The sequence below is a fragment of the Polistes dominula genome, unplaced genomic scaffold (genome assembly GCF_049000335.1).
Source record: "Polistes dominula isolate Pdom_NZ unplaced genomic scaffold, Pdom_raw_medaka contig_79, whole genome shotgun sequence".
Taxonomy (NCBI): Eukaryota; Metazoa; Arthropoda; class Insecta; order Hymenoptera; family Vespidae; genus Polistes; species Polistes dominula.
In genome coordinates, this window is record NW_028300916.1 from 1,398,338 (window position 1) to 1,422,063 (window position 23,726).

The following is a 23,726-nucleotide window of genomic DNA, read 5'->3' on the forward strand; positions in this document are numbered from 1 at the left end:
TATTTATTTATTTTTTTATTTTATTTTATTTTATCAACATCATTCATTACTTATTCATTCCTTTAAAATATATATTTAAATGTATTAATCGCACATCGCGGGAATACATATCGATTGGGAGAATCGATCTATCGTTTACAAAAATATCTGCAACTCGAATAGAAAGAAAAATAGGAAGAACAATATTATTGTTGTGTTTTCATTTATTTGTCAATTTACTATATCCGTATTAGTTCGTTAAAATTTAAAATAGATAAATCTTCTATTATCTATTTTTGTAATATGTCGTTAAACTTTTCTAACCTATAATACATTTATGTATAAGTTATATATCTACAGAAAATTTTACTGGTTTTGAAATTTTTTAAGTGATAATAAATAATATACATATAAATTTATTATTTTATGGATCTATAACTTATATTATTATAAAATGGAACGTCCATGGAAAAATTCTGATGAAGAATTAGAGAATAGTATTCTTAGCTTTGCCAAAGTTCATGATGGTTTAGTTTATTACAAGAAGTCTAAAGCTATTTTAAGAAGAGATTTCAATGATTTAGTTGGTAAAGTAAGTAAATATTTTTCTTCCATAAATTTTAGGATTACTAAAGTATTCTCTTATTAGGTTAAATTAGTATCTGGCGGAGCAAGTGGAAATGAACCGGCTTTTATTGGTTTTGTTGGGCCTGGTATGTTGACTGCTGCAGTTTGTGGACAAATTTTCTCAGCACCATCAGTCGGTGCTATATTAAAAATCATTAAAGTAGTTGCCCTAGATTATTCTGGTAATAATTTTTTATATAATAATTTATTCAATTTTTATAATAATTTATATTATCTTTGGTCCTATAGGTGTTCTGTTAATAGTCCTAAATTATCCAGGACATCGTATTAATTTTGGATTAGCCAAATTACGTGCAGAAGGTATGGGCGTAAATGTGAAAATGTTAGTTGTTGGAGATGATGTATGCATAGAAGCTAAAGCCATAGAAAAAAGAGGTTTAGCTGGTATATTATTCATAATTAAAATAGCTGGTGCGATGGCAGAAAATGGAGAAAATTTAGAAACTATTTATAATGTATGCAATAGAATTGTAAATAGTGGAGAAATTGCAACTATGAGCATAGGCATGAAATTACCATTTTTTTCTGAAGAGAATTCACGTTCAAGGAATAAAAGTTCAAGGAACAACAATTCTGATGAAAGTTCTGCTGATGAGATGAAAACAGGTCTATATTCAATTTATAAATTATCAGCATAAAGATTCTTTCCACAATGATTTTTTATAATGTATCCTGTTATTGTATTTTGAATATTGAGTAGGATATGGTATTCATGGTGAATTGGATGGTCGTTCATTAGGAAAAAGATCCTTTGAGGATCTTGTTTATGTTGTAATGGTTCGTTTAATATTTACATCTATAAGCGCACCAGATAACGAAGAGCCACCTAGAAGGTTTCCGATTGACCACAATGTAGCTGTTCTGGTAAACAATCTTGGAGGTATACTGAATGTTAATATAAACAGTATAGTTGCCTGAAAACTTATTTGCAGTTTGGGGAGATGTATGAACAAGTTTGTTATATCTATTTTCACTTATAACACTCTCTTAAAGTCTACAAAGTAGGATTTTTGAATGAAACCTAATTGCAAACAAATTTTCAGTTAATAACACAATCTCTATGACAAAATAAAATATAATAATGAATAATTTTCATTTTTTAGCCAGCAATCAGATAGAATGCAATCTATTTACAGCTGAAATTCTTAAACAACTAAAAAATTATAATTTAACGGCGAAAAGAGTATATATAGGTCATTTAATGACTTCATTGGATTCTTTTGGTTTTCAAGTCTCATTGTTAAATCTTTCCATTTATCCTGATCTAATTAAATATCTTGATAGTCCAACATTAGCACCTGCTTGGCCAAAAGTATTAACCGCTAAAATGCTTGGATATGAAAAAGTTAGTTTATATAATATCACAAATAAAGTATAATTTGTTACCAAACAAAATAGACATTTTTAATATAAAATATTGTATTTTTCTAGGATGATTATTCACTGCCAAATACTCTAGTAAATATGACCAAGTCAAGTAAAACAATAATACTGTTTTATAATTCTTAAGTTTTATAATCAATAAAACTGACCCCATGTTTTATAGGATTATTACGAGAGTACTGTACCTTATATGAAGCCTAAAGGACCTAAGTTAGATGATAGAAGTGGAGAAGGACTTTTAACTTGTATACTATTTGCATGTGATGCATTGATAAGTTGTACAGAACAATTGAATAGAATGGATAGAGAATTTGGCGATGGCGATTGCGGTAAAACAATTGCTCGAGGAGCAGATGCTATAAAAGATGCAATCCAAGTATATGTTTAAAATGTTAAGATATTGTTATTACTCAAAATTATTGTCATAACTAAAAATATTTAACTTTTTAGATGAAAAAATTGAGGAGTACTACAAATCCTTTTCTCATCTTTACAGATATTAGCTGTATTATAGAAAAAGAAATGGGCGGAGTGCAAGGAGGATTATATTCCATATTTTTTTATGCTGTTGCTAAGGTAAAAGTCTAATTAAACATATCTTGTTATAAATAATTGCTTATTATATTACGTTTATAAATAATTACAGGCGTTTAGTGAAGCCGACGATAAGATAACATCTCGTACATGGTTGAATGCATTAACTGAAGGAAATAAAGTTATATCGGAATTTGGACAAGTATCATTTGGAGACAGAACAATGCTAGATCCTTTAATTGCTGCACAAAATGAATTATCTAGTGCATTAGATGCAAAAATGCATCCTATTGAAGCATTTGGACAAGCTGTTAAAGCTGCAGAAAAATGTGCTGCTCAAACACTAAACGTACGAGCATATCGTAGACGAACTGATAACTTTGTATGCCTCCAAGTAATTTTCTTTTTTATACCTTTTTTTTGTTTATTTACTACTTTTTTACACGTTACAACAATTATATATCAAACTATCAACGATAATCATGCGATTTCATTTTTTATAGAAATTTAAAAATCCTGACCCTGGGGCACATGCTATTGGTATATGGATGAGAGCTTCATATGAAGGTGTAAAATTAAAGTTTGCTTGTCAGTGTGGAATGGAATGATATTGGATCGGAATCTTATTCATGATATTTCTGAGAAATCCTATAAATTCAAATAAGTTATATTTAGGTTTCATAACATCCACGATATACGCATTCGCCCATTGATACATACCAACATACGTACACACATTCAACTTATTATTGACATAACGAACGTTTTATTATATTTTGAAAAATGAATACATGAAATAGACATATAGAATATTATAATTGTCATAAGGGCCACAATTTGAAAACAGAGATCCTTTGTATTTTTACTGAAACTATCAACTTCATGTTTATAATTCTTTTGAACACATAATTTTAAAAAGGGATTTTATACGAGCATCCATTAATCGATAATGATTTTCTACTTATACAGTTGCATAATCTTTAGGAATATCTCATCTAATAGATATATCTTTATAATTAATTTAATGAGAGATGAACAAGCACGTATATCTAGATATTTTATCATTTAAATTTCTTCAAATCGATTGAAATTGTAGCAAACTTTTGATAGATCTCGTTCTTTGATTTTAAAATTTATACATTTTAAACTTTCATCTTTGGCAATCACTATAGGCACTATACAGAGACAATACATCAAATTTGTTTCTTTCGGCGTGTGTATAACATATATATATATATATATAATTGATGTTAGAAAAAATACTAATTATACCAAGTAATATCAGAACACGCGATATTTTGTGTTTTACGTGTGGTAATATATCTGTGGTCGAATCACTTGGACTTTAAATTTATTTTTTAACAAAATTTCAAATAGTTGTTCATTATCAGTCTTTGCCGATATTATTGCACATGAATCTAAATACATAAGCCTATATTATTGGCTTTTGTCATATCATTTAAATATATTATTGTAAAGCATATAAATTTCGTTACAAAATGTTTATCTTTTTCGTCGATAAATATAATATATGTATATATTTTTGTATTTTATTACTGCAAGAAATATATTTTTATTTTCAACAAAGATAAATAATAATCAAATCATTATTTTCTTTTTATTATTATTCTTCACTGTGCTAACAAATTTTTATAATTTTGGATATGCATTTAAGGATGATCCTTTTCATGAATCTTATTAATCTTTTTTCTTTGTTTGTGTTAATTTAAATAGAATCATCTTTTATATAATTACGTACAAAGGATCATTATTGAATATAACATAGTAGACACTTAATAATTATCATTATCATCGTTATCAGTATTATTGTTACATTAATTGTATTGGAATCATGTTTTACTTATCTTATCAATTAACAATCAACGAAGATTCCAAAAAGGACGATTACCGAATCGAATCATGCACAGTTACGAGCATAACTATAACGAAGAATTCGATTGAAGTATATTGCCAGATATTCTTGTTAAATATAATATATCGTAGTCGTGTAAAATACTATGTTATCAATGATAATGAAAAAAAAAAAATACAAAACTTTTATTTTCATACAATTTTGATTGTGGCCATAATGACAACAACTTTTTTTCATTTATTTATATACGTAGATTGGAACTTAAATAGTGGCAAATATTTATTCACAACCGATACAAATGAGTTACATGTTTGCACCTGTTACTGTTCTTCAAAGTAGTCACTAGTGTTGTGTAGAACCCGTTGCCAGTGATTTGGAAGGCGTAGTATATCGTTAGCAGAGCCTGTTCTGTTGATGGTGCGAATAAAGCGGTCTACTGCCTGTCGAATCTCTGGAACCAAAACTGAAACGCCAATCCAATGAATAGCGTCATTATGGGTCGCTGCTAAAGTTGAAAGTGCGTCAGAGCCCCAGTATGGTGAAAGTTATGGTGATTCCACCATTTCCATTTCGTGGCATTCGCTTTAGAACTGTTCCAGAAATTCGATAGGCAGTAGACCGCTCCATTTGCACCATCAACAGAACAGGCTCTGCTAATGGTATACTACGCCTTCCACATGGCTGGCAATGGGTTCTACACAACACTGGTGACTACTTTGAAGGACAGGAACAGGTGCAAACATGTAACTCTTTTGTATCGGTTGTGAATAAATTTATTTGCCACTATTTAAGTTCCAATCTACGTATTTTCTATTTAATTTCATTTCATTATTCTTTTGTTTCAAGAAAAAACAAGTATTTTACTCGACTCCGTATTTGTTATATTACCAAATAGACTCTAAATACATATGTATATATGTATATATAGAAATACGCGCACCACACAAGGAAAAAATCTGCACAATATCGATGGGTTTGTTTTTTTTTTTTTTTTTAAGTATTTTGTGCAAGAAATTAATTTTACGATGAAATAAATTCAAATGATCAGAGTTCGATTATTATATAGAACATTGAATCGATTGTTTTCACGCGATTTTAATTATTGATTCGAAAGATGATTGTCTATGATTGTCAATGAATACATGTATATATGTATATAATAGATAATAGTAATGATAATATATATGTAATTAATTGCGGACATTCGCGTGTTCATTTTTAAGAAATATAATTACCAATATATATACGATTTGTTCTTTCAATATATGATCCGTCTGATTCAACCGATATTTGTTTAACATTAAGGACACTTAACTTTGTATGATCGTCTTAGGAACATGTACGCGCTAATTTCATAGGATCTATGGGGTTTTTATAGATCTGTGCGCTTAATCTTATCGTACTCGCGTGTTTTTTTTTTTTATAAACTCTGTGAAAGTTTTAAAACGTCAGATAAAATTCAATTAACTTTCGGTCGACATTGTACATCGTATATGTATATATATATATATTATGTGTGTGTGTGTATGTATGTTTGAATGAAATTGTACCTTTGTATATTTTTCATTAAATATATAAGTGGGGAAAAAATATATAGGTGAAATATTTTACCTGAGGGTGGGGTGGAGGAGGTGGCATACATTTTCCCAAAATGAAAATTCATTTGTTCATAGGAACACGTGGGGTTTTTTTTTTCATTTTCTTTTTTCTGATCGGTTGGTCGTATATTTGAAGAATCATATCGTATTTCAGTTTTATTTTTTAAGATAGTATGTATTACTCTTTTTGGATGCTGTTATTCAAAAATTTGAGATGTCAACGCGAACGTCCGCACAATAAATATATATATATATTTATATTTTACACGGATACAAAAACTACCTTAATCATTAATGATTGTGTTATGCGACAATTGACAAAGATATCGCGTTATCACGCGTTATCCTATTTTAATAACAGCAATAGGCCCTAAGCTAATTTATAAGGAGAAAAATATTGGCTTATCTTTGTATAAACGAGGCCGAAGATATGTAAGTTTATATATATTTATATAAAATACATAAAAAACACAAGGAATGTATGTACGAATATTATAATATTAATTCATCATTCAATAATTTTGAAGTATGACGATAAAAGTAAATGTTTCCAATCACTTCGTTAAAATAATTTGACATATATAATTTTAAATACATATTATAATTTATTATCAAATTTTGTATTGTGTTTGAAAATATTAGATGAATAAATTCATTCTGTAGCATGAATATATATTAAATTTCTTGTTGATTATATAAAATAATTATTTTATATCATGTGTCAGAGTTACGTCAGGGTTTTTGCAATTAATAGCAATTAATTTAGCAATTAATTTAGCCCTTAATATTATGCAATATATATATATACCGATATATACTTATGTAACAAATGAATTTTGTAAGAGTAATTTATAATTACAATGTTCACAATACAAATAATTATTATTACGAACAAAAAATAATGAATTATTAAATGTATGTTTAATAGATAAATATCGAAGTGATTCGAAACAAGTCAAATAAACGAATTATCGATCAATAAAGAATTTTTAGAACGAGGAATTAATTATTATACACACGTAGATACACGTGTGTACATGTATACAACATTGAATAGTGAATTTGTCAGCTGATTTAGCTGTCGGAGGCCAACATATGTTCCAGTATTATACGATGAAACATTTAAAAAGAGAAAAAAAGATATTTTTCTTTTGAAGAAGAAGAAGAAGAAGAAGAAAGTTCGTCTACTGAAAACACGACCACCATATTCTCACTGTAACGGTGTATTTCTCCATTTAATGAACGACGAACCATTGTATATATATATATATTTTGTGTGTGTGTGTGTGTGTATAATTCTCGTTGAAAAATGTAGATATTTGAAAGAAGTAGATTTTTGTCAAAGGAAGATCAATTTCTTTTTTTGAAATGTGAATTAAATTTGTATATTCCTATTTTTTCATATCATTGTGACATCAAATACTTTCTCTTAGCAAGGCTCGAATTTGTACAACCTATCTTCACCTTCTGATCGTACCAAATAATCAATAATATTAGAAAATGCAATTTACGTTTACAATTTGCACGATGTACTGCTTCTAAATTCTCCAAAAAGATGAGTATTCTTCTACTTCGGAAGTATAATTTAATGATAGTTCCCCTATCTCTCCTTAGTTTCTGATTGTACATTTCATGCGTCGGTTTGTCTATTGAAGAATTGATACTGTAACATATTAAACATCCAATAGTATTATTATTTCAATGATCATTATTTCATATGCTCTAATAAGATCCTAAGTAAATGAAAATCATTTCTTTTCAATATTTAATCTTGTCAAGCTTTCAATGACAAGTATTGCTTGTATATTAAGATTATATTTAAGCTGGCGTTATTTACAAGCTAATATAATTTTAATGAATTAATCTTAAATCGAATTATATCATTAAAAAAAAGTATTCATGCGCTTGGGCAACAGAGAGGCAAAAGGATTGGAGAGGAAGGAAAGTACGTTTGAGAGAAGTGAACAGGAATAAAATCAATCAAATCAGACAGAAAGAGAAAGATAGAAGGAAGAAGAAGAAGAAGAAGAAGAAGAAGAAGAAGATAAAATAAAATTAAAAAAAAAAATAAAAGAAGTAAGAAAGAAGAAGATTTTCACGTGTCTGTCTGTTCTCAGCAAAGTATTGCAGTGACATCGCCTATGGCAGCGGCAACAGGAGCAAGTCATAACCAGCAGTAGCGCGCAGCAAGAAGAGCATTATTTACAGTTAGCGATAGCGTAAGAGCGTAAACGTTTTAACAGCTGTAGCGGCCCCTATATATAAAACCTTTTATAACAATATTAGAAATTGATTAAATATTTCTTTTTTTTTTTTTTTTAATGTAATAACGAAGATGTTCAATTGTCAAAAATGGTAGATCATCGAAGACGATTGAAGATCTTACCCAAGGTAATATTAAAGTACCGTGCGATAGAGCAAGCGAGATGCAGACACGATCTTAGGTGCTGGCATGTAGGTAAAGGAAACATAGTATCCTTACACTGTAACCAAGGGTCAGTGGGAATGTTGTCCCGGTAGCTGGAGTGATGGAGAAAGTGTTGGTTGTGGTGGTGGTCCATTGAGGCAGATTGGGGGTAGTTGTCTTACCATGCTGTTGCCAACCTGGTGAAGAAGTCCTTGTTGGGATGAGGTCGATGATACCGAGGGACGCCTTGATCCTCGAATACTATTCATACTCGAACTGAGAAGATACGGCACGCTACTACTTGTTATTGGCATTCCGCCTCCCTATGAATTTGAAAAACGTCAGATAATTGTGACAGTTGACTAATATTTAGTTAAATCATTGGAAAGATTAATGTTATGAGTTTTAAAAATACAAGATATGATGTTACCGTCGGCGGTGAAAGATTAATAGTTGATCCACGTCGTTCTTGAGTCGAATGTCGACGTATAGGTAAACCACCACCAGGTGTTCCACCTGGAGAACTTGCGCAAGATGGTGCTACTCGTATTTTAGGTGTCATTAAAGTATTATCTGAAAGACGTCTACTCGTGAAGGCGTTATGCACTTTTAAGAAATTACTATCGTTCACCGTTGATGCAAACCACCCTCCGAAATTGGCTACAAACAGAACAATCATTGTTAAGAGAGATTATAGTGTTTTCAATTATTTTCTAATAATAATAATCAACATTACGTACACATTATTGAATTTTTTCGGGCCATATTTTCAGCAGATGCTGTCCTATCTGGTTCAGCTAATATTGAAAATACAAGTTTTTTTAGAATGAACATTTTTCAATGATATAATTATGACGACAAATTTCTATATTTCTTACTCATGCTATTTTTTCTTGCCATATCTTCAGCCGATGAAGTTTTTCGTTGATCAATACGTAAATTCGGAATGTTAAATGGTGGAACGTGCATGTTGTCCGTACTATGTTGATGTCGGAAAGTCCGAAATCTGTCCGGACTCGGTAAAGAGAGATTGTCCAGGGTGAGTTTATTTCTTTGATTCCTAAAAGAAAAAGATATCAATCATTTTGTCTATGAAATATTATGAAAAACAAGAGATGACAAAGAAAAAGCTTACCTTTCTATATGATTCAACATTTCTTGAAGCACTTGGAAAAGTGCAACGAATTGATCCAAATTCAATCCAGGATTGACCGTTTGTGGAAGTAACGATGGCAACGCACGAGTTGCCATCCAATTCACTGACAGACCGTATTTCTTATCGGTAAGCATCAACGTGTAAATATCTATAAGTCAAAATGGGATTACACATAATAATGTAAATATGATTTGATAATGATGAACAAATTAAATGAAATAATCCGTCTTACTTTCCGCATAATTTCTACAAAACTGCATTGAAAGCTTAGAAAGCATTGAAGCGCGAAGCATTAAAAGCAATTTTATAATATTTTTTGTCTTTATTTGTTTGTTTGTTTTTTGTTTTTTCTATAAAAGAACAATCTCACTTACTTACAACCCGAACAACAATCTCGGGTTCTTGTAGATTAACCCTGCTGAGAAGGGGTAAGACGTAGTCTATGATTCTTTGTTTCTCGAGTCGATTTAAAATACAGTAAATCACTTTCACCAATTCGCATTCGTCGACAGTCTTATTGTCGAAGGCCTGGAGTATCTTCGGTAGTATTATAGTTTTGATAGCATCGTCGTTGATATAATCTGTTACTTTGGTCACGGCTATGCAAGCGGCCGTCTAAGGGGAACGTGTAAAGTGTATATTTCCTATCACGTTTTCATGCTAGTATAATTTAGGGGTTAACGTTATCCTTAAACTTTAAAAATCATTACTTTTTAGTCATAATAATATTAAACAAATGATTTTAAAATGATATTTAAAGTATAGCAATAGAACCGATTAAATTGAACACAACTTTTTTAATTTGCTTATACAGTTTCTATTTGATTGACTTGAAATTTTGATAAGATCTTTTAAAATATATATTGTATGAAATTATAAGGTAAAATTTGTTAAAAACTTTTTTGAAGTGAAAACTTCTTTAGAATAAGGGTGATTTGATAAAATAAAACGCTGCAGCGATGCAGCGCAACTTTCTAATCTTTTATTATTTTTACGACGATCATTAAATGTCTAAAATTGATTAATTTCAATTTTTAAATATTTACTTTTCATATAAGATACTAAATATTATTCTAAAAATATGCATTAATTAATTACAAAATTAAAATGAAATTTGTATGATTATTTATAAAAATATTAACGCCTGTAGGTATGCAACTCTCCATACACACTTTCAAAATGTTGCTTGCGAGCGTCATCTGTTGGGACAGAATTTTTTTCAGTCCAAACTGTTTATACACGCATGTATTACGGGTTGCCTATCTTTCAGGCAGAAAATAAATTCCGTTCCAACAGGTGACGCTCGCAAGCAACATTTTCAAAGTGTGTCTGGCGGGTTGCATTCTTATAGGCGCGCATTTTTATAATTATTAAATAAATAATTAGAAAAAAAAGTACAAAATAATATTATAATAATGTTTTATAATAAATTATCCTACATCTGATAACTATGTACTCATCTCATTCTCTCGAAACTTGATTTATGTTTCACTCCTAACTTGTGTGATCTGCACACATGTTTTTTTTTTTTAAATAATAATTATATAAACTTCCATAATTTGGTATCATTTTAAAGCCTAAAGGATAACGTTACTACCTCTCAACGGTTTCTATATATGTGTGATTGTGTGTGTGTTCATGGGTGTATTATTTTACCTGCACTTGTATCGTTGAATTCTCAAAACTGTTATACAACATTTTTAAAACTTCCGAATCTATATATTCCTCGGGCGTCTTCTTCAATATTACATGTAAATTTTCTAACATTATAACGGTACCATTAATTGATTTTCGGTTCAAGAAGAGCGGTCTGAAAACAAGTAAAAGAGATCAAAAAGAAAGAGGTGATTTTATTCGTGATACATAAATAATAAATAACAGTATGAACTGCAAAAGTATTCTTACAGTAAATAGTATGTAAAAAAAAAAAAAACAAAAAATAATCTGTATTTTCTATATTATTAATTAGTATACAATATATATTTGTTTGCATGTTATATACTAACATTAGCTCAGTATTATCAATGCTTAACAGATTAGGTGCAGTTATTTGCTAAAAAAAGGATCCTAAGTTACAAAATATTAATAATTAACTTTTGTTTTTATTTATATTAATTAGGACTAATGTTAGTACATAAAATATAAATATATATATCGTATTACAATTAATATAATATAGGAAATATAAATCTTTTTCTTTTCACATACTTTTTTTTGTACGAATATTTGTCTTCATCTTCACCCTAAATGATTTCAATTTTGAATGTTAATTAAAAGAATAATTTACCTCAAAGTTGGAAAGATTATTTTCTCGAACTCTTCTTTAGTACTCTTTTCAATGATGTATAAGATCGGCTGCAGGACCGCCGATAAGACTTCCTGGGTCTGCAACTCAGCCCGAAGATACCACCAAATGTGTTGATACAATAGTTTCTGCGTATTAAAGTGGTGCATGTGACAACGCGAGCCGACGGAATCATACGGTCGTCTTTTTTATGTAGATCGTCTTTTCTACCTTCGGTACATACGGCAAAAATTCCTTCAGGGTCGTTGTATAAAAATGTTCCTTTTGCGATATGTCCTTTAACTTGCTAACATCCAGAAATTGAAAGGCGTGCACTAGTGGATCCCTGTAATTCATTATTTTTCATTTCTATGTTGTTTTTTTTTTTTTGGTTTTTTTGTTTTTGTTTTTTTTTTTCAACTTTTTAATTAGAAATTTGATATAGATATTCTTCATAACCAACCGGAAATATTTGATCATCGATAAAACTTGAGCTGTAGGCCTTAGATTAACATCCTTTTGTAGAAGTCTTTGAACTGCTTCTCTTAGGGCAAATGTTACCGAGGGTAGAAAGAGTTCTACCTGATCGTCGAGCTAAAGGTATGAGAAGTGCAATGAATCGAGTAAAAAGAAAAAAAAACTATATTTTTCATTTATAAAAAACAATTTTCATATTATATATGATCGGTGTCGATTTATTCCTTACGGTGACGAACAACAATTTATTGTTTCTTCGTGATTGTACAAGTTGTGAAAGAACTATTAGTCTACTGATAACTTATTTGTATTTCTGTTGTTGCTTTGTAACATTTACAAATAATAAATCACCATAAATAATTTAAAAATAGTTTAATTGATCGTTAATATGAAGTAGTGACTTATAGTTAATATCAAGTAGTATAATAATATTATATTTTGTATATAAATCAAGTTATGACCAAATGATTTTGTTATTATTTGTAAATGTTGTTTATTCAAAATATACCCGACTTTTTTCCACTTTTCATAATAATTTTGAATAAAAACTATTAGTACAATTTTGTTAATATATTTCTATTGAATGATAAACATGAATTAAGTCACTTACATTTTCTATTTGTCTCAGGTACTCGGAATAATTGTGATTGGCTTGAATCAATGGTCTGCCATGATTGAAGATAGCACACATTGTCATTCCAAGACTATACATGTCGCTAGCAAAACTATCTATTAATTCTTTTTGTTGAGTTTCCGGTGCTATAAATAAAACACAAAAAAAAACGTAGAAGAAAATCGTCAATCCATCCTAATTATTTTCTTACCTAAATAATCCAAATTTGGTTGTGCCATCTTTGACTTACTACTTGTCCATGGCTTTATTTCAAATGGTATCTTATTGATAACCTCTGTGTTAATATTAAATAAAATAATTCATAATACAATTTTTAAATAATAATTTATAAAAAGAAATATTTTCAATTAGATGATAGAGTATAATTCTTACTTATAAATTCAAATCCGGCAAGTTTCCATGTTCCTCTTTTCGTTATTATAATATTACTTGGACAAACGTTTCTATGAAGAATTCTGAGATGACAACTGTTATGAAGAAATAGTAATGCTTCAGTAATCTGTAAATCGAAATATTTCTTTTATGCGATTGCAGAAAAATATTACAAATAAAAGATATATATGTATATATGTTGTTATCCCATTGAATGGCAAATATATTTAGAACGTCTTGCCTTACATTTTGAAATATATAATATTATTAAATATTTAAGTATTATATATTAATTATAATATTTAATTAATATTATTATATATAATACTTAATATTAATTATATTATATATAATATTTAATATATTAATTATATTAATATATTATATTTAATATTATTATATATAATATTATAAATATTATATATAATAATTAATATATAATATATTATATATTAATATATAATTAAAATATTATATATATTAATAATAATTATTATAAGTATTTAAGTATTTATTATTAAGTATTTAAGTATTATAATAGTAAGTTAAAATATAATAATATTAAGTTAGTATAGTTAAGTTATAATATTGTAATGGTATTTACAATAATTGATAATTAATATTTTTTACACAATATAAATATTTTATATTCAACCTTTTTAATAATTCTTAAAGCAAATAACTATTTTTAATTAATCTAAAATTGCAGCACACACTACGAGATATCTCGTAATTGGCAGTCCATGAGTTATACTTTGTTTTGTTATAATATGTTATAATTTGTTTGTTATAAACTTTGTTTTGTTGTACTTTCTTTTCTTCCGATAATATTATCTATCGGATAATATTCAGCCCAAATTGGATCATCTATCAACACTCTAATATAACTCTGACACAACTTGTCTATGTCGATTTGTGTAATTATTTTTCCCTGTAGTACATTATCAATTCGTTTATATTTGTTTTTTGTACATGAACGTGTTGCTTAAAGTAAGAAAAAGAAAAATAAATGCGAGATATTTATTTTAATTCCAATAATGTTACCGTTAATTACAAACGTGTTTTTTCTTTGTCCTGGAAAATTAATCACCCTCTATTACGAGGAACATAGTAATTGAAATAATTCTTTCTCTTCGTTTCCAGTTCACGCGTATTTCATCAAATATTGCAATTTTCTAGCTATAAAACGTGTTTTAAAATGCAACGAATAAACAATTTTTAAACGACGTTGTAAAATAAGAGAAGGTCTCTTTTTCTTATATATATAATAATAATTACTTATATTATTAGTTATTACTACTATTATATATATATAATTATTATATAATTATTAATTATTATTATATAATTATATAAATAATATTATATAATTACTTATATATATATATATATATATAAATAAGTAAAAAAAAAAAATATATATATATATATATATATATATATATATAGATAAATAAGTAAAAAATATATATATATATATAAGTAAAAAAAAAATATATATATATAGATAAATAAGAAAAAAAAATGTATATATATATATTCAACAATTTAATTACAAATTGTCTTTAAAAATTGTCTTTACAGAAATATCATTGAAAACAAATCTTACCTGTAACAAACCATATTTAATTTCAATCTCCAATAAATCATAATCTTTCACATAACACGGACGATTGCTTTGTGACAAATTTTGTCTGTTAAGTTCTTGTTGATCTTGTGATGCTAAAACGTTAGCAAGACTAGCTAAAACTGGTTCTGAGGCAAAAGCTAATGTTTCAGGACATTCTTCAACTTTATATACCTAGAATCAAATTGCAAAGTATTTTATACATTTTTATAAGAAAAAAAAAAAAAAAAAAAGTACAAAAAATAGATTCGCTAAAATACTGTATTTTATCTCGAATAAAAGAAAAACTGTGCAAATGGTCATAAAAAGGTTCGATTATTCTAAAATGGCTGACTTGGCAGAGGAACGTATTCGAATTTGCCTGTAAATCGATATATATATATAGTATATGTGTATAAAATATGAAGGTGTTGGATGATATATGAGAATATTTAGCACAATATGAAAAGGGATGGGTCCCCTCTTATTTCTAACGGATAAACATTTGACTCTCCTCCCATGGGATTTAGGAACATACGTAATTAAGGGCGGGCTCAATATTTTATGGAGATATTAAATTTTCCAAGAGAAAAATCGTAAATCTTACAAAAGTAAAAAAAAAAATCTTTAAAAGTAAAACGAGGGAGAGTTGAATTATATTTATTATTTGTCAAAAAAAAAAAAAAAAAAAAAAGGAGAGAGTATGAGAGGGAGAGTGAAGAAAGGAAATATAAATTCACGTTTAAATTATTCAATCTCTGTTACAAATGTCATAATCAAAAATGTATTTATGTTAAGCACATTATTATAAGTCTTCTTAAATTGATCGAACTTACGACTTGAAGCTTTTTGATTGATTTCATTCAACGTTCTATGGAATTTTTATTGCCCTTTTTTTTAAAAAGTTACCCACTCCCCCCTCACCCCTCACCCCTCACCCCCGCCTAAACGCGACAAATAAATTGAATTTTTTTTTTAAACTCTGCCAATAGAAAAAAAAAACAACGACATCGTTAAATATACAATACGTTTTCAATTTAAACTTTTCAATAATTAATTGAATTAAATATAAATATTGTTTGTTTACTTATATAATTATGTAATATATATATATATATTATATTATTATGTAACATACCTGTAATATCTTTGGATGGGAAAAACGTTGCAATTCTCTAGCACCATAACGTAATATTTCCGTAACAATTTCCTTGCGTTTTGGTTTGTGTAGTTTTTCCACCGAACGTTTGTCGAAGAAAAATACGGAAACTTCCTATATACGAACGAATTTTTTTTCACTATTTTTATAATATATAATATATATTTATATATATAATATAAATATATAATAATTATAATATATATATGATAAATTATTAATTATTTTTTTAATTATATTATTTACATATTTATTATTTTATATATGTATAAATATAATTAATATAATTAAATATATATATATAAATATATATTTTATAGTATTATATAATAATATTAATATATTATTATAATAATTATATTATTATATTTATATATATAATTTATATATATATATATATATATATATATATTATATATTAATTATAATTATATATTAAAATATTATATATATTATAATATTATATTCTATATATTAATATATTTATATATAATATATATATATATATATATATATATATATATATATATATATATATATAATAATTTTACTAACTTCCTATATACGAACGATTATTTTCTTCTTATTTTGTTTCGTAATTTCGAAAAACAAATTTCACGATTTTCACAACTTTGATCAAATTATATTTTTCTTTTTTTTTTTTTTTTAAAGATATATTTCAACAAATATAACAAATTGAGATTGAGAAACAATTTGATCTATTTCTCGTTAATTTGAAAGAAAAATAATGAAAATCGTGTTATACTAAATTCAATGAAATTGTTAACATAATCAATCGTTTTATTCACGCGTGAATAAATCGAAATTCAACGAATTTTTTTTTTCGAAATGCTACGACTAATAAAAATCATAGCATTTTTTTTTCCAGTTGATTGAATCACACGAAAGATAAAAAAGAAAAAAAAAGAAAAAAAAGAGAGAAAGAAAGAGAGAGAGAGAGAGAGAGAGAGAGAGAGAGAGAAAAACTTTGAAACTTGATGAACAATCTAGAACGAGTGTCTGACGAGTTCGTGTTCCATTTTGATAGTTAAGATCAAGTTGTCGTCTATCTTTATCATGCCTTGACAAGTTACTACTTCAAGGTAATGGTTGGTGTATGCATAATAAGGACACACGTTTGATGAAAAAGAAACAACGAAGGAAGAATTATAATTGGATGATTTTTGTTGATTTTTTTTTGGTCTAACTTTTTTCTTCTTTCATTCTGTTTTTTTTTTCTATTTTATTTTCTATCTCTTTCTCTCTCTCTCTCTCTCTCTCTCTCTCTCTATGTTTTTATCGATTTTATTAAACCCACGTTATTATTCCAACCCAAGAGACCATTGAGAAAACGACTACTCTCGCTCTAAAGAACGAACGTAACACTAATACATAAATATTTGCGGTTCCGCTTTAATTCTCTTTGAGTATCCTAAGTAATACGGATAAAAGGGAAAATAGTATATATATGTAGGTTCTCTTTTAATACTTGTACTATCGTATGCATAATTTTAACTTCGTTTACGAGCTATATGCATTAAGATAACAATCATTTAACGCGAAATAATATAACTAAGAAAGTATCATTTTAGGTATTTTAACTTATCTCAATTCAACACGATAACGATATTAACCCTTATTGGTGCTAAGTCAAGTGGAAGGTGGGGTTATTAATATAATTAAATAATATATTATTATATATAATATATATATATATATATATATATATATATATATATATATATATATTTTATTATAATATATATTATATAATTTTTTTATATGTAAATATTATATAATATTTAAAATATATTATATTATAATATATATTATAATAATATATTAATGTTATTATATAATACTATAAAATATATATAATATATAATATTAAATAATATATATTTAATTATATTAATTATATTAATACATATATCAAATAATAAATATATAAATAATATAATTAAAAAAATAATTAATAATTTATCATATATATATTTAAATAACTAATATTATATAACTAAACCAATTATAACTTATTGTTAGTGAGAATCATCAATATAAAAATCTGATGACCGATAAGGATTAATCTTGATAGAATTTTAACTTTGACAACAATATGTACATGTTTTCATTGAAGATTTAATATATTTTTTCGAAGTTTAATAAACAATTAATTAAATTACCTTTCCATCCTCTTTACGGTAAGCATCGTAGATACGCCAAATATGTTCTGGTCCCGCAGTAGCGGTTTGTTTGCCAATGTCACAGAAATTTCTTATTGGATTTGTTAATTGAAATTGGGACGACGAACTGCTGCTTTTAGATTTTGCAAACATGATGTAACTTTAATAGATTTCATCCACTCCGACAAAACAAATCTCTTTCTTCGTGTATCGTCTACCATCATCCCAAATGAAACAACATACATTTTATGATTTATTTTTATCTATCAAAATAAACATTTATATTTTTCAAATGAAAATTTCTTTAGAATGGGGTTGATTTGATAAAATAAAACACTGTAGCGATGCAGCGCAACTTTCTAATCTTTTATTATTTTTACGACGATCATTAAATGTCTAAAATTGATTAATTTCAATTTTTAAATATTTACTTTTCATATAAGATACTAAATATTATTCTAAAAATATGCATTAACTAATTACAAAATTAAAATGAAATTTGTATGAATATTTATATGAAAATATTACGCCTGTAGGTATGCAACCCACCATACACACTTTCAAAATGTTGCTTGCGAGCAACATCTGTTGGGACGGAATTTTTTTTCAGTCCAAACTGTTTATACACGCATGTATTACGGGTTGCCTATCTTTCGTGCAGAAAATAAATTCCGTCCCAACAGGTGACGCTCGCAAGCAACATTTTCAAAGTGTGTCTGGCGGGTTGCATTCTTATAGGCGCGCATTTTTATAATTATTAAATAAATAATTAGAAAAAAAAGTACAAAATAATATTATAATAATGTTTTATAATAAATTATCCTACTTTTGATAACTATGTACTTATCTCATTCTCTCGAAACTTGATTTATGTTTCACTTCTAACTTGTGTGATCTGCCCACATGTTTTTTTTTTGTTTTTCTTTTCCATTTAACGTAATTTATTCAAAGAGAGAATATAAAATAAAATAAATACTTATTTACTACAATTAAATATGATATAACTTATAAATAGTTATATTACTATAATAACTATTAGCGGGACCGAAAAAAAATGTCGTTACTACACACATATCAAATTTTTCAATGAATATTTTAATCAAAAAACCGATTGATAATTTTTATCGTTAAATTTTGCATACCAGATAGAATAATATTAATAATATTTGACTAATATAACTAATATTTTATTTTTTAACTAATATTTTACTTTAATATGACAATTAGCTTATAAATATATTATTAAATTAAAATATAAGATAAAATCCTTTTTTTTTCTTATGTGATATTAGTCACACGCAATCGAATAAAAGGAATGGCAAAAAGAGATTCTTGCAAAGCAAACGGAGCAAATATTAAAGAAAAAAAAATCAAATCTGTGAGGCAACATGCGAACGAGATTGACGTGAGAAACGAAAGGGAAAAAAAAGGGAGAGTATAAGGAGGAAAAAAAGACTCTGGCAAATTGTGAGAAGTCGAGTAGTATTACTGTAAAATCGATCGTTCGCGATAAACCATTGGTTTACCTTCTCGAGTAACACTCTTTCCTTTCCATATCATTGCTCTAGATCTTTTTACAAATAGTTTTTTTTTTATCAAACTGTCAATTAGACGTTTAAAACCTTAATTCTTAAAATGATCTTTTTCTTTAAGCTCATGTGAAAATTATACTAAAGTAATAAAACATACATTTGTGCTCATAATTATGTGTGAAAGTAATTGAATTTAAAATTAAAACAACAACAAAATGAATTCATCAGTTATTTCTCACCATATTATTTTAAACTAAATTATAATATACAATTATAATATATATATATATATATATATAATATAAATTAATATAAAATATGTAATTTTAATATATATATATAATTATAATGTATTAAAATGTTATTAAGAATAATTATATTTTAAATTTAAAAAAATAATATTTAATAAAAAAAGGAAATTTATTATTATATATAATATTATTATATATTATAATATTATATATATTTATTATTATAATTATTATTATATATATATATATATATATATAATTATAATGTATTAAAATGATATTAAGAATAATTATATTTTAAATTTAAAAAAATAATATTTAATAAAAAAAGGAAATTTATTATTATATATAATAATATTATATATTATAATATTATATATATTTATTATTATAATTATTATTATATATAATAATATTATATATTATAATATTATATATATTTATTATTATAATTATTATTATATATAATATTTATATATATATATATATATATATATTTATTTATTAATAATTGTAAGTGTTCACAAATGTAATTCTTTAAATATTTCCAAACAAAAGATAATATGACTTATTGTTAGACCATTTTCATAATTATGGGGGCACATTTGTAAATCAAATTGTAAATTTATTATTTGCGTTATTATCCGCTCGTATTAATGAAATTATAATTATATTGTTGGTACTATTGAAAATGAGAAAACAAAAGGAATATATAAGACAAGTCATTGTCGTATACGTGAGATACAATGTTTTCCGTTCCGGAAATATGATTCTCGATAGGCGCATTTCCGCATCGAATCGATTCTTCTTCCTTCCTTCCTTCCTTCCTACCTTTTATACATTTTCTCATATTCTTACCTATTTCTTTACTTTTCTTTTTTATTGATATTTATCAAACGAAAATCAAACATTTAAACATATACACTGATGACTTTGAAAAATATTTTCTCTTCCTTTCGTAAAAATGAAAATTCAATTTTTAATAATCTTTTACAATCTATCCACAATATATGACATTAGAAATAAAAATAAAATGAAATAATTTTTAAGTACCGGGGTTAAATTACCCTCTGCCCTTTTTTTTTTTTTTTTTACTAATCCCAGTAGAACGTGTCAAGAATTGGTCAGACGTGACCTTTCCAATTTGAAACTTGTCGAACAAGATTTTCCTTTCATCATTTGATATATTATAATTGAATTTATGCAACTTGTTGATTAAATTTTATTAAAATAAGTACTACTGGAAATAGAACTTTAACAAATATCGTAGTACGTAGATAAATGTCGAGTTACTCGAAATAAATTTGAACGATAATTGAGTTTCTCTTCAAATTATTGTTTCACGTATATTGGTGTACACGTGTTGAGGGGGTGAACATTGAAAGAGTCTCCTGTTTCATCTATAAATACTTTCATTCTCGTGACGTTGCACTCTCCTTCTATTTACGATGCCAATCAAAACTTTCTCTTTTCTTTTCTCATACTATTCTTATTCCTTTTTTTCATTTCTTTTTTTTTTTTATTTTCTCAAACGAAATCACATCGATTAAAAATAACAGTTTGAAAGAAAAAAAAAAAGAAAATTATGTTATATTAATGTTATTTTATTCATAAAATTATTATGTTATTTTGTTTATTACAGTTAATTATTCATTAAATTTCCCTAAAAAAAAATATCTCTCTTTACGATTTTTGTTTTTACAAAGTTAACAAAATCAATTTGTTCTTTGACCAAACCAAGAGAATAGATGTCGAGTTCTTTTGTATTTATGAAGAAAGAATAAAAGGAAAACTTTCAATCTCGAAATACCGAAAGTCTCGTGCATGGTCGAATGAGTTTTTAATTAAATCATTTCTTTCTTTTTCAAAAGGGGATACAATTAATACGATTACTAAAAAAAAAAAAAAAGTACAGGAAAAAATTCTCTAATTAGATGTATTAAAATAATTTCATTGAAATGAAATAAATTGATAAGATAAATTATCATCCATTTGTAAAATTGAATAAAGAAACGGACGAATCCAAGATCTAGGTAAAATCTAGGGATTCGACTAGAAATTCAATTAACATTCATTTAACCCTAACAAATCAAATTTCGAGTTAGCAAATTCAGTGTCGTAAACCTTGATATCCGATATTTCATAGTCAACTAAACGTCGACGACAGAGAAAGGAAGGAAGGAAGGAAGGAAAAGCTATATTATCGAATATTAAAAATAGATTGAAAATAAGAATAAAAAGAAGGTGTCAGTTCGTAGCTCGCAATATCTCACCTGTTGCCGAGAGTTACGTGCTGAATGTATACTGTCAACGCGAATCGACGACGCGGCGCGTTTCGTGACGTAACACACTAAAGAGAATATTCTCTAATTGTAAAAGAAACAAAAAAATATATATATATATATATATATATATATAATTAAATATTTATTTTTATTTTTTATTTTTTATTTTTTATTTTTAGAATAATGCTTCGTTCTTTTTTTTTCAAAGTAATTGGAACTTTATTGAAAAATCAAATGCACGAAATGTTTCAACAGGACGACCGAAGTCCGTCGCGAGACTGGAGGGTCGAAGGAAAGATCCTGTTTACAGGATAACGGGAGCACTCTCTCTCTCACGCTTACTCACTCACTCACCCTCTCTTTCATTCTCTCAGCCCACTTTGAATCCTCTCCGGTGTGAGGAAAGATGCGCAAGCGCCAAACGCCTCCTCCAAAGCGTAATAGGAATATATAGTTAGATACGGATCGGCTCCGGCCCGGCTCCGGCCAGGGTGTGTAGGCCTCTCTACCTGGAAATTATAGGTCTGGGCTGCAGGTAGCTCCGACTGCTAGGGGATTTGAGGTCAGGGGATAGAGTTTGACCTGGCCTGGCCTGGCCTGGCCTCGCCTTGCTTCACTTCTCTTCACCTCACTTTGCCTTGCCTGCCTCACCTCGTCTCCTGACTCTTCTCTATTGCTCTCACAACGTTTCTCTTCTTGTCAATATAGATTCAACTAGTACACCCTTATTCTCATATTCGCATTTTCTTCCTACCCGTCTACCGATCTTCTAAGAAACACCTCTATTTAATATCCTTTCAGCTACTTTTTTTAACCCCATCTTTAACCATATCGTTTCCCGTTCAATGCCGGCTCATGTACTTCGGCCTTGAGCATTCTCTATATAGGTCAAGGCTATTGATTGCAACAAGTTCGTCCTCGACGATCGGCTAACGAATCGAACGTCCCTGTACTCGATTAATTCATTTTCCAGCGTCTTTTTCTTTTTTCTTCATAGAATCCAAATAAATCTCGATTTTTAATATACTTTCATTTCCTTAGCAAGAGATAAAAGAAAAAGATAATAGTTTTTCTTGTCGGGGAACATTAATTTTATCTTTAATGGTACTCGGTGTGTATAAACTTAAAAGCAATAACGTACGTAATACTTTATAAAAATGACGCACAGGACTCTTCCCCCGGGCATACCTCTCCATCTTTTTCTATACTACTATCCTACTCTCTTCTCCTTCTCTTTTTATTTCTAGCTATCTTTTTATCTTCATCTATGTGATTCTTTTAATACTTATATGTGTATGTAGACAAACGAATGACTGTTAAGGGAATACTCGATAACTTCGATCAACATTACAAATTTCTTAATCG

The 23,726-nt window shown here is 27.3% G+C and overlaps 2 protein-coding genes across 7 annotated transcripts; one reads left to right on the forward strand and one right to left on the reverse strand.

Annotated features, from left to right (window-relative positions):
- Nucleotides 1-113: 113 nt before the first annotated feature.
- Nucleotides 114-4,599, forward strand: BHD (folliculin). Of its 4 annotated transcripts, none has more exons than XM_015336003.2 (10): nt 114-571; nt 629-788; nt 856-1,233; nt 1,328-1,507; nt 1,731-1,972; nt 2,059-2,085; nt 2,174-2,386; nt 2,461-2,586; nt 2,657-2,938; nt 3,048-4,599. In XM_015336003.2, the coding sequence occupies exons 1-10, from the start codon at nt 434-436 to the stop codon at nt 3,150-3,152; spliced, it is 1,851 nt and encodes a 616-aa protein (XP_015191489.2). In that variant the 5' UTR covers nt 114-433; the 3' UTR covers nt 3,153-4,599. The 4 variants fall into 4 exon arrangements, with proteins under 4 accessions (XP_015191489.2, XP_015191490.2, XP_015191491.2 ...); XM_015336004.2 differs by having other exon boundaries at nt 2,657-2,926; XM_015336005.2 differs by having other exon boundaries at nt 2,657-2,893.
- Nucleotides 4,600-4,880: 281 nt separating this feature from the next.
- bma (SCY1-like protein bma) lies at nt 4,881-23,442 on the reverse strand. 3 transcript variants are annotated; one of them, XM_089170577.1, is made up of 18 exons: nt 22,716-23,442; nt 18,294-18,507; nt 16,090-16,224; nt 14,955-15,146; nt 13,346-13,472; nt 13,164-13,247; nt 12,950-13,098; nt 12,326-12,456; nt 12,094-12,208; nt 11,866-12,011; nt 11,235-11,388; nt 9,953-10,193; nt 9,558-9,726; nt 9,301-9,482; nt 9,163-9,219; nt 8,853-9,082; nt 8,498-8,745; nt 4,881-7,678 (listed from the first exon to the last, which is right to left on the reverse strand). In XM_089170577.1, exons 2-17 carry the CDS (start codon nt 18,444-18,446, stop codon nt 8,512-8,514), a joined length of 2,499 nt encoding a protein of 832 aa, XP_089026703.1. In that variant the 5' UTR covers nt 18,447-18,507; nt 22,716-23,442; the 3' UTR covers nt 4,881-7,678; nt 8,498-8,511. The 3 variants fall into 3 exon arrangements, with proteins under 3 accessions (XP_089026703.1, XP_089026704.1, XP_089026702.1); XM_089170578.1 differs by lacking the exon at nt 22,716-23,442 and adding an exon at nt 22,350-22,708 and having other exon boundaries at nt 8,605-8,745; XM_089170576.1 differs by lacking the exon at nt 22,716-23,442 and adding an exon at nt 22,350-22,708.
- Between the last annotated feature and the right edge of the window lie 284 nt (nt 23,443-23,726).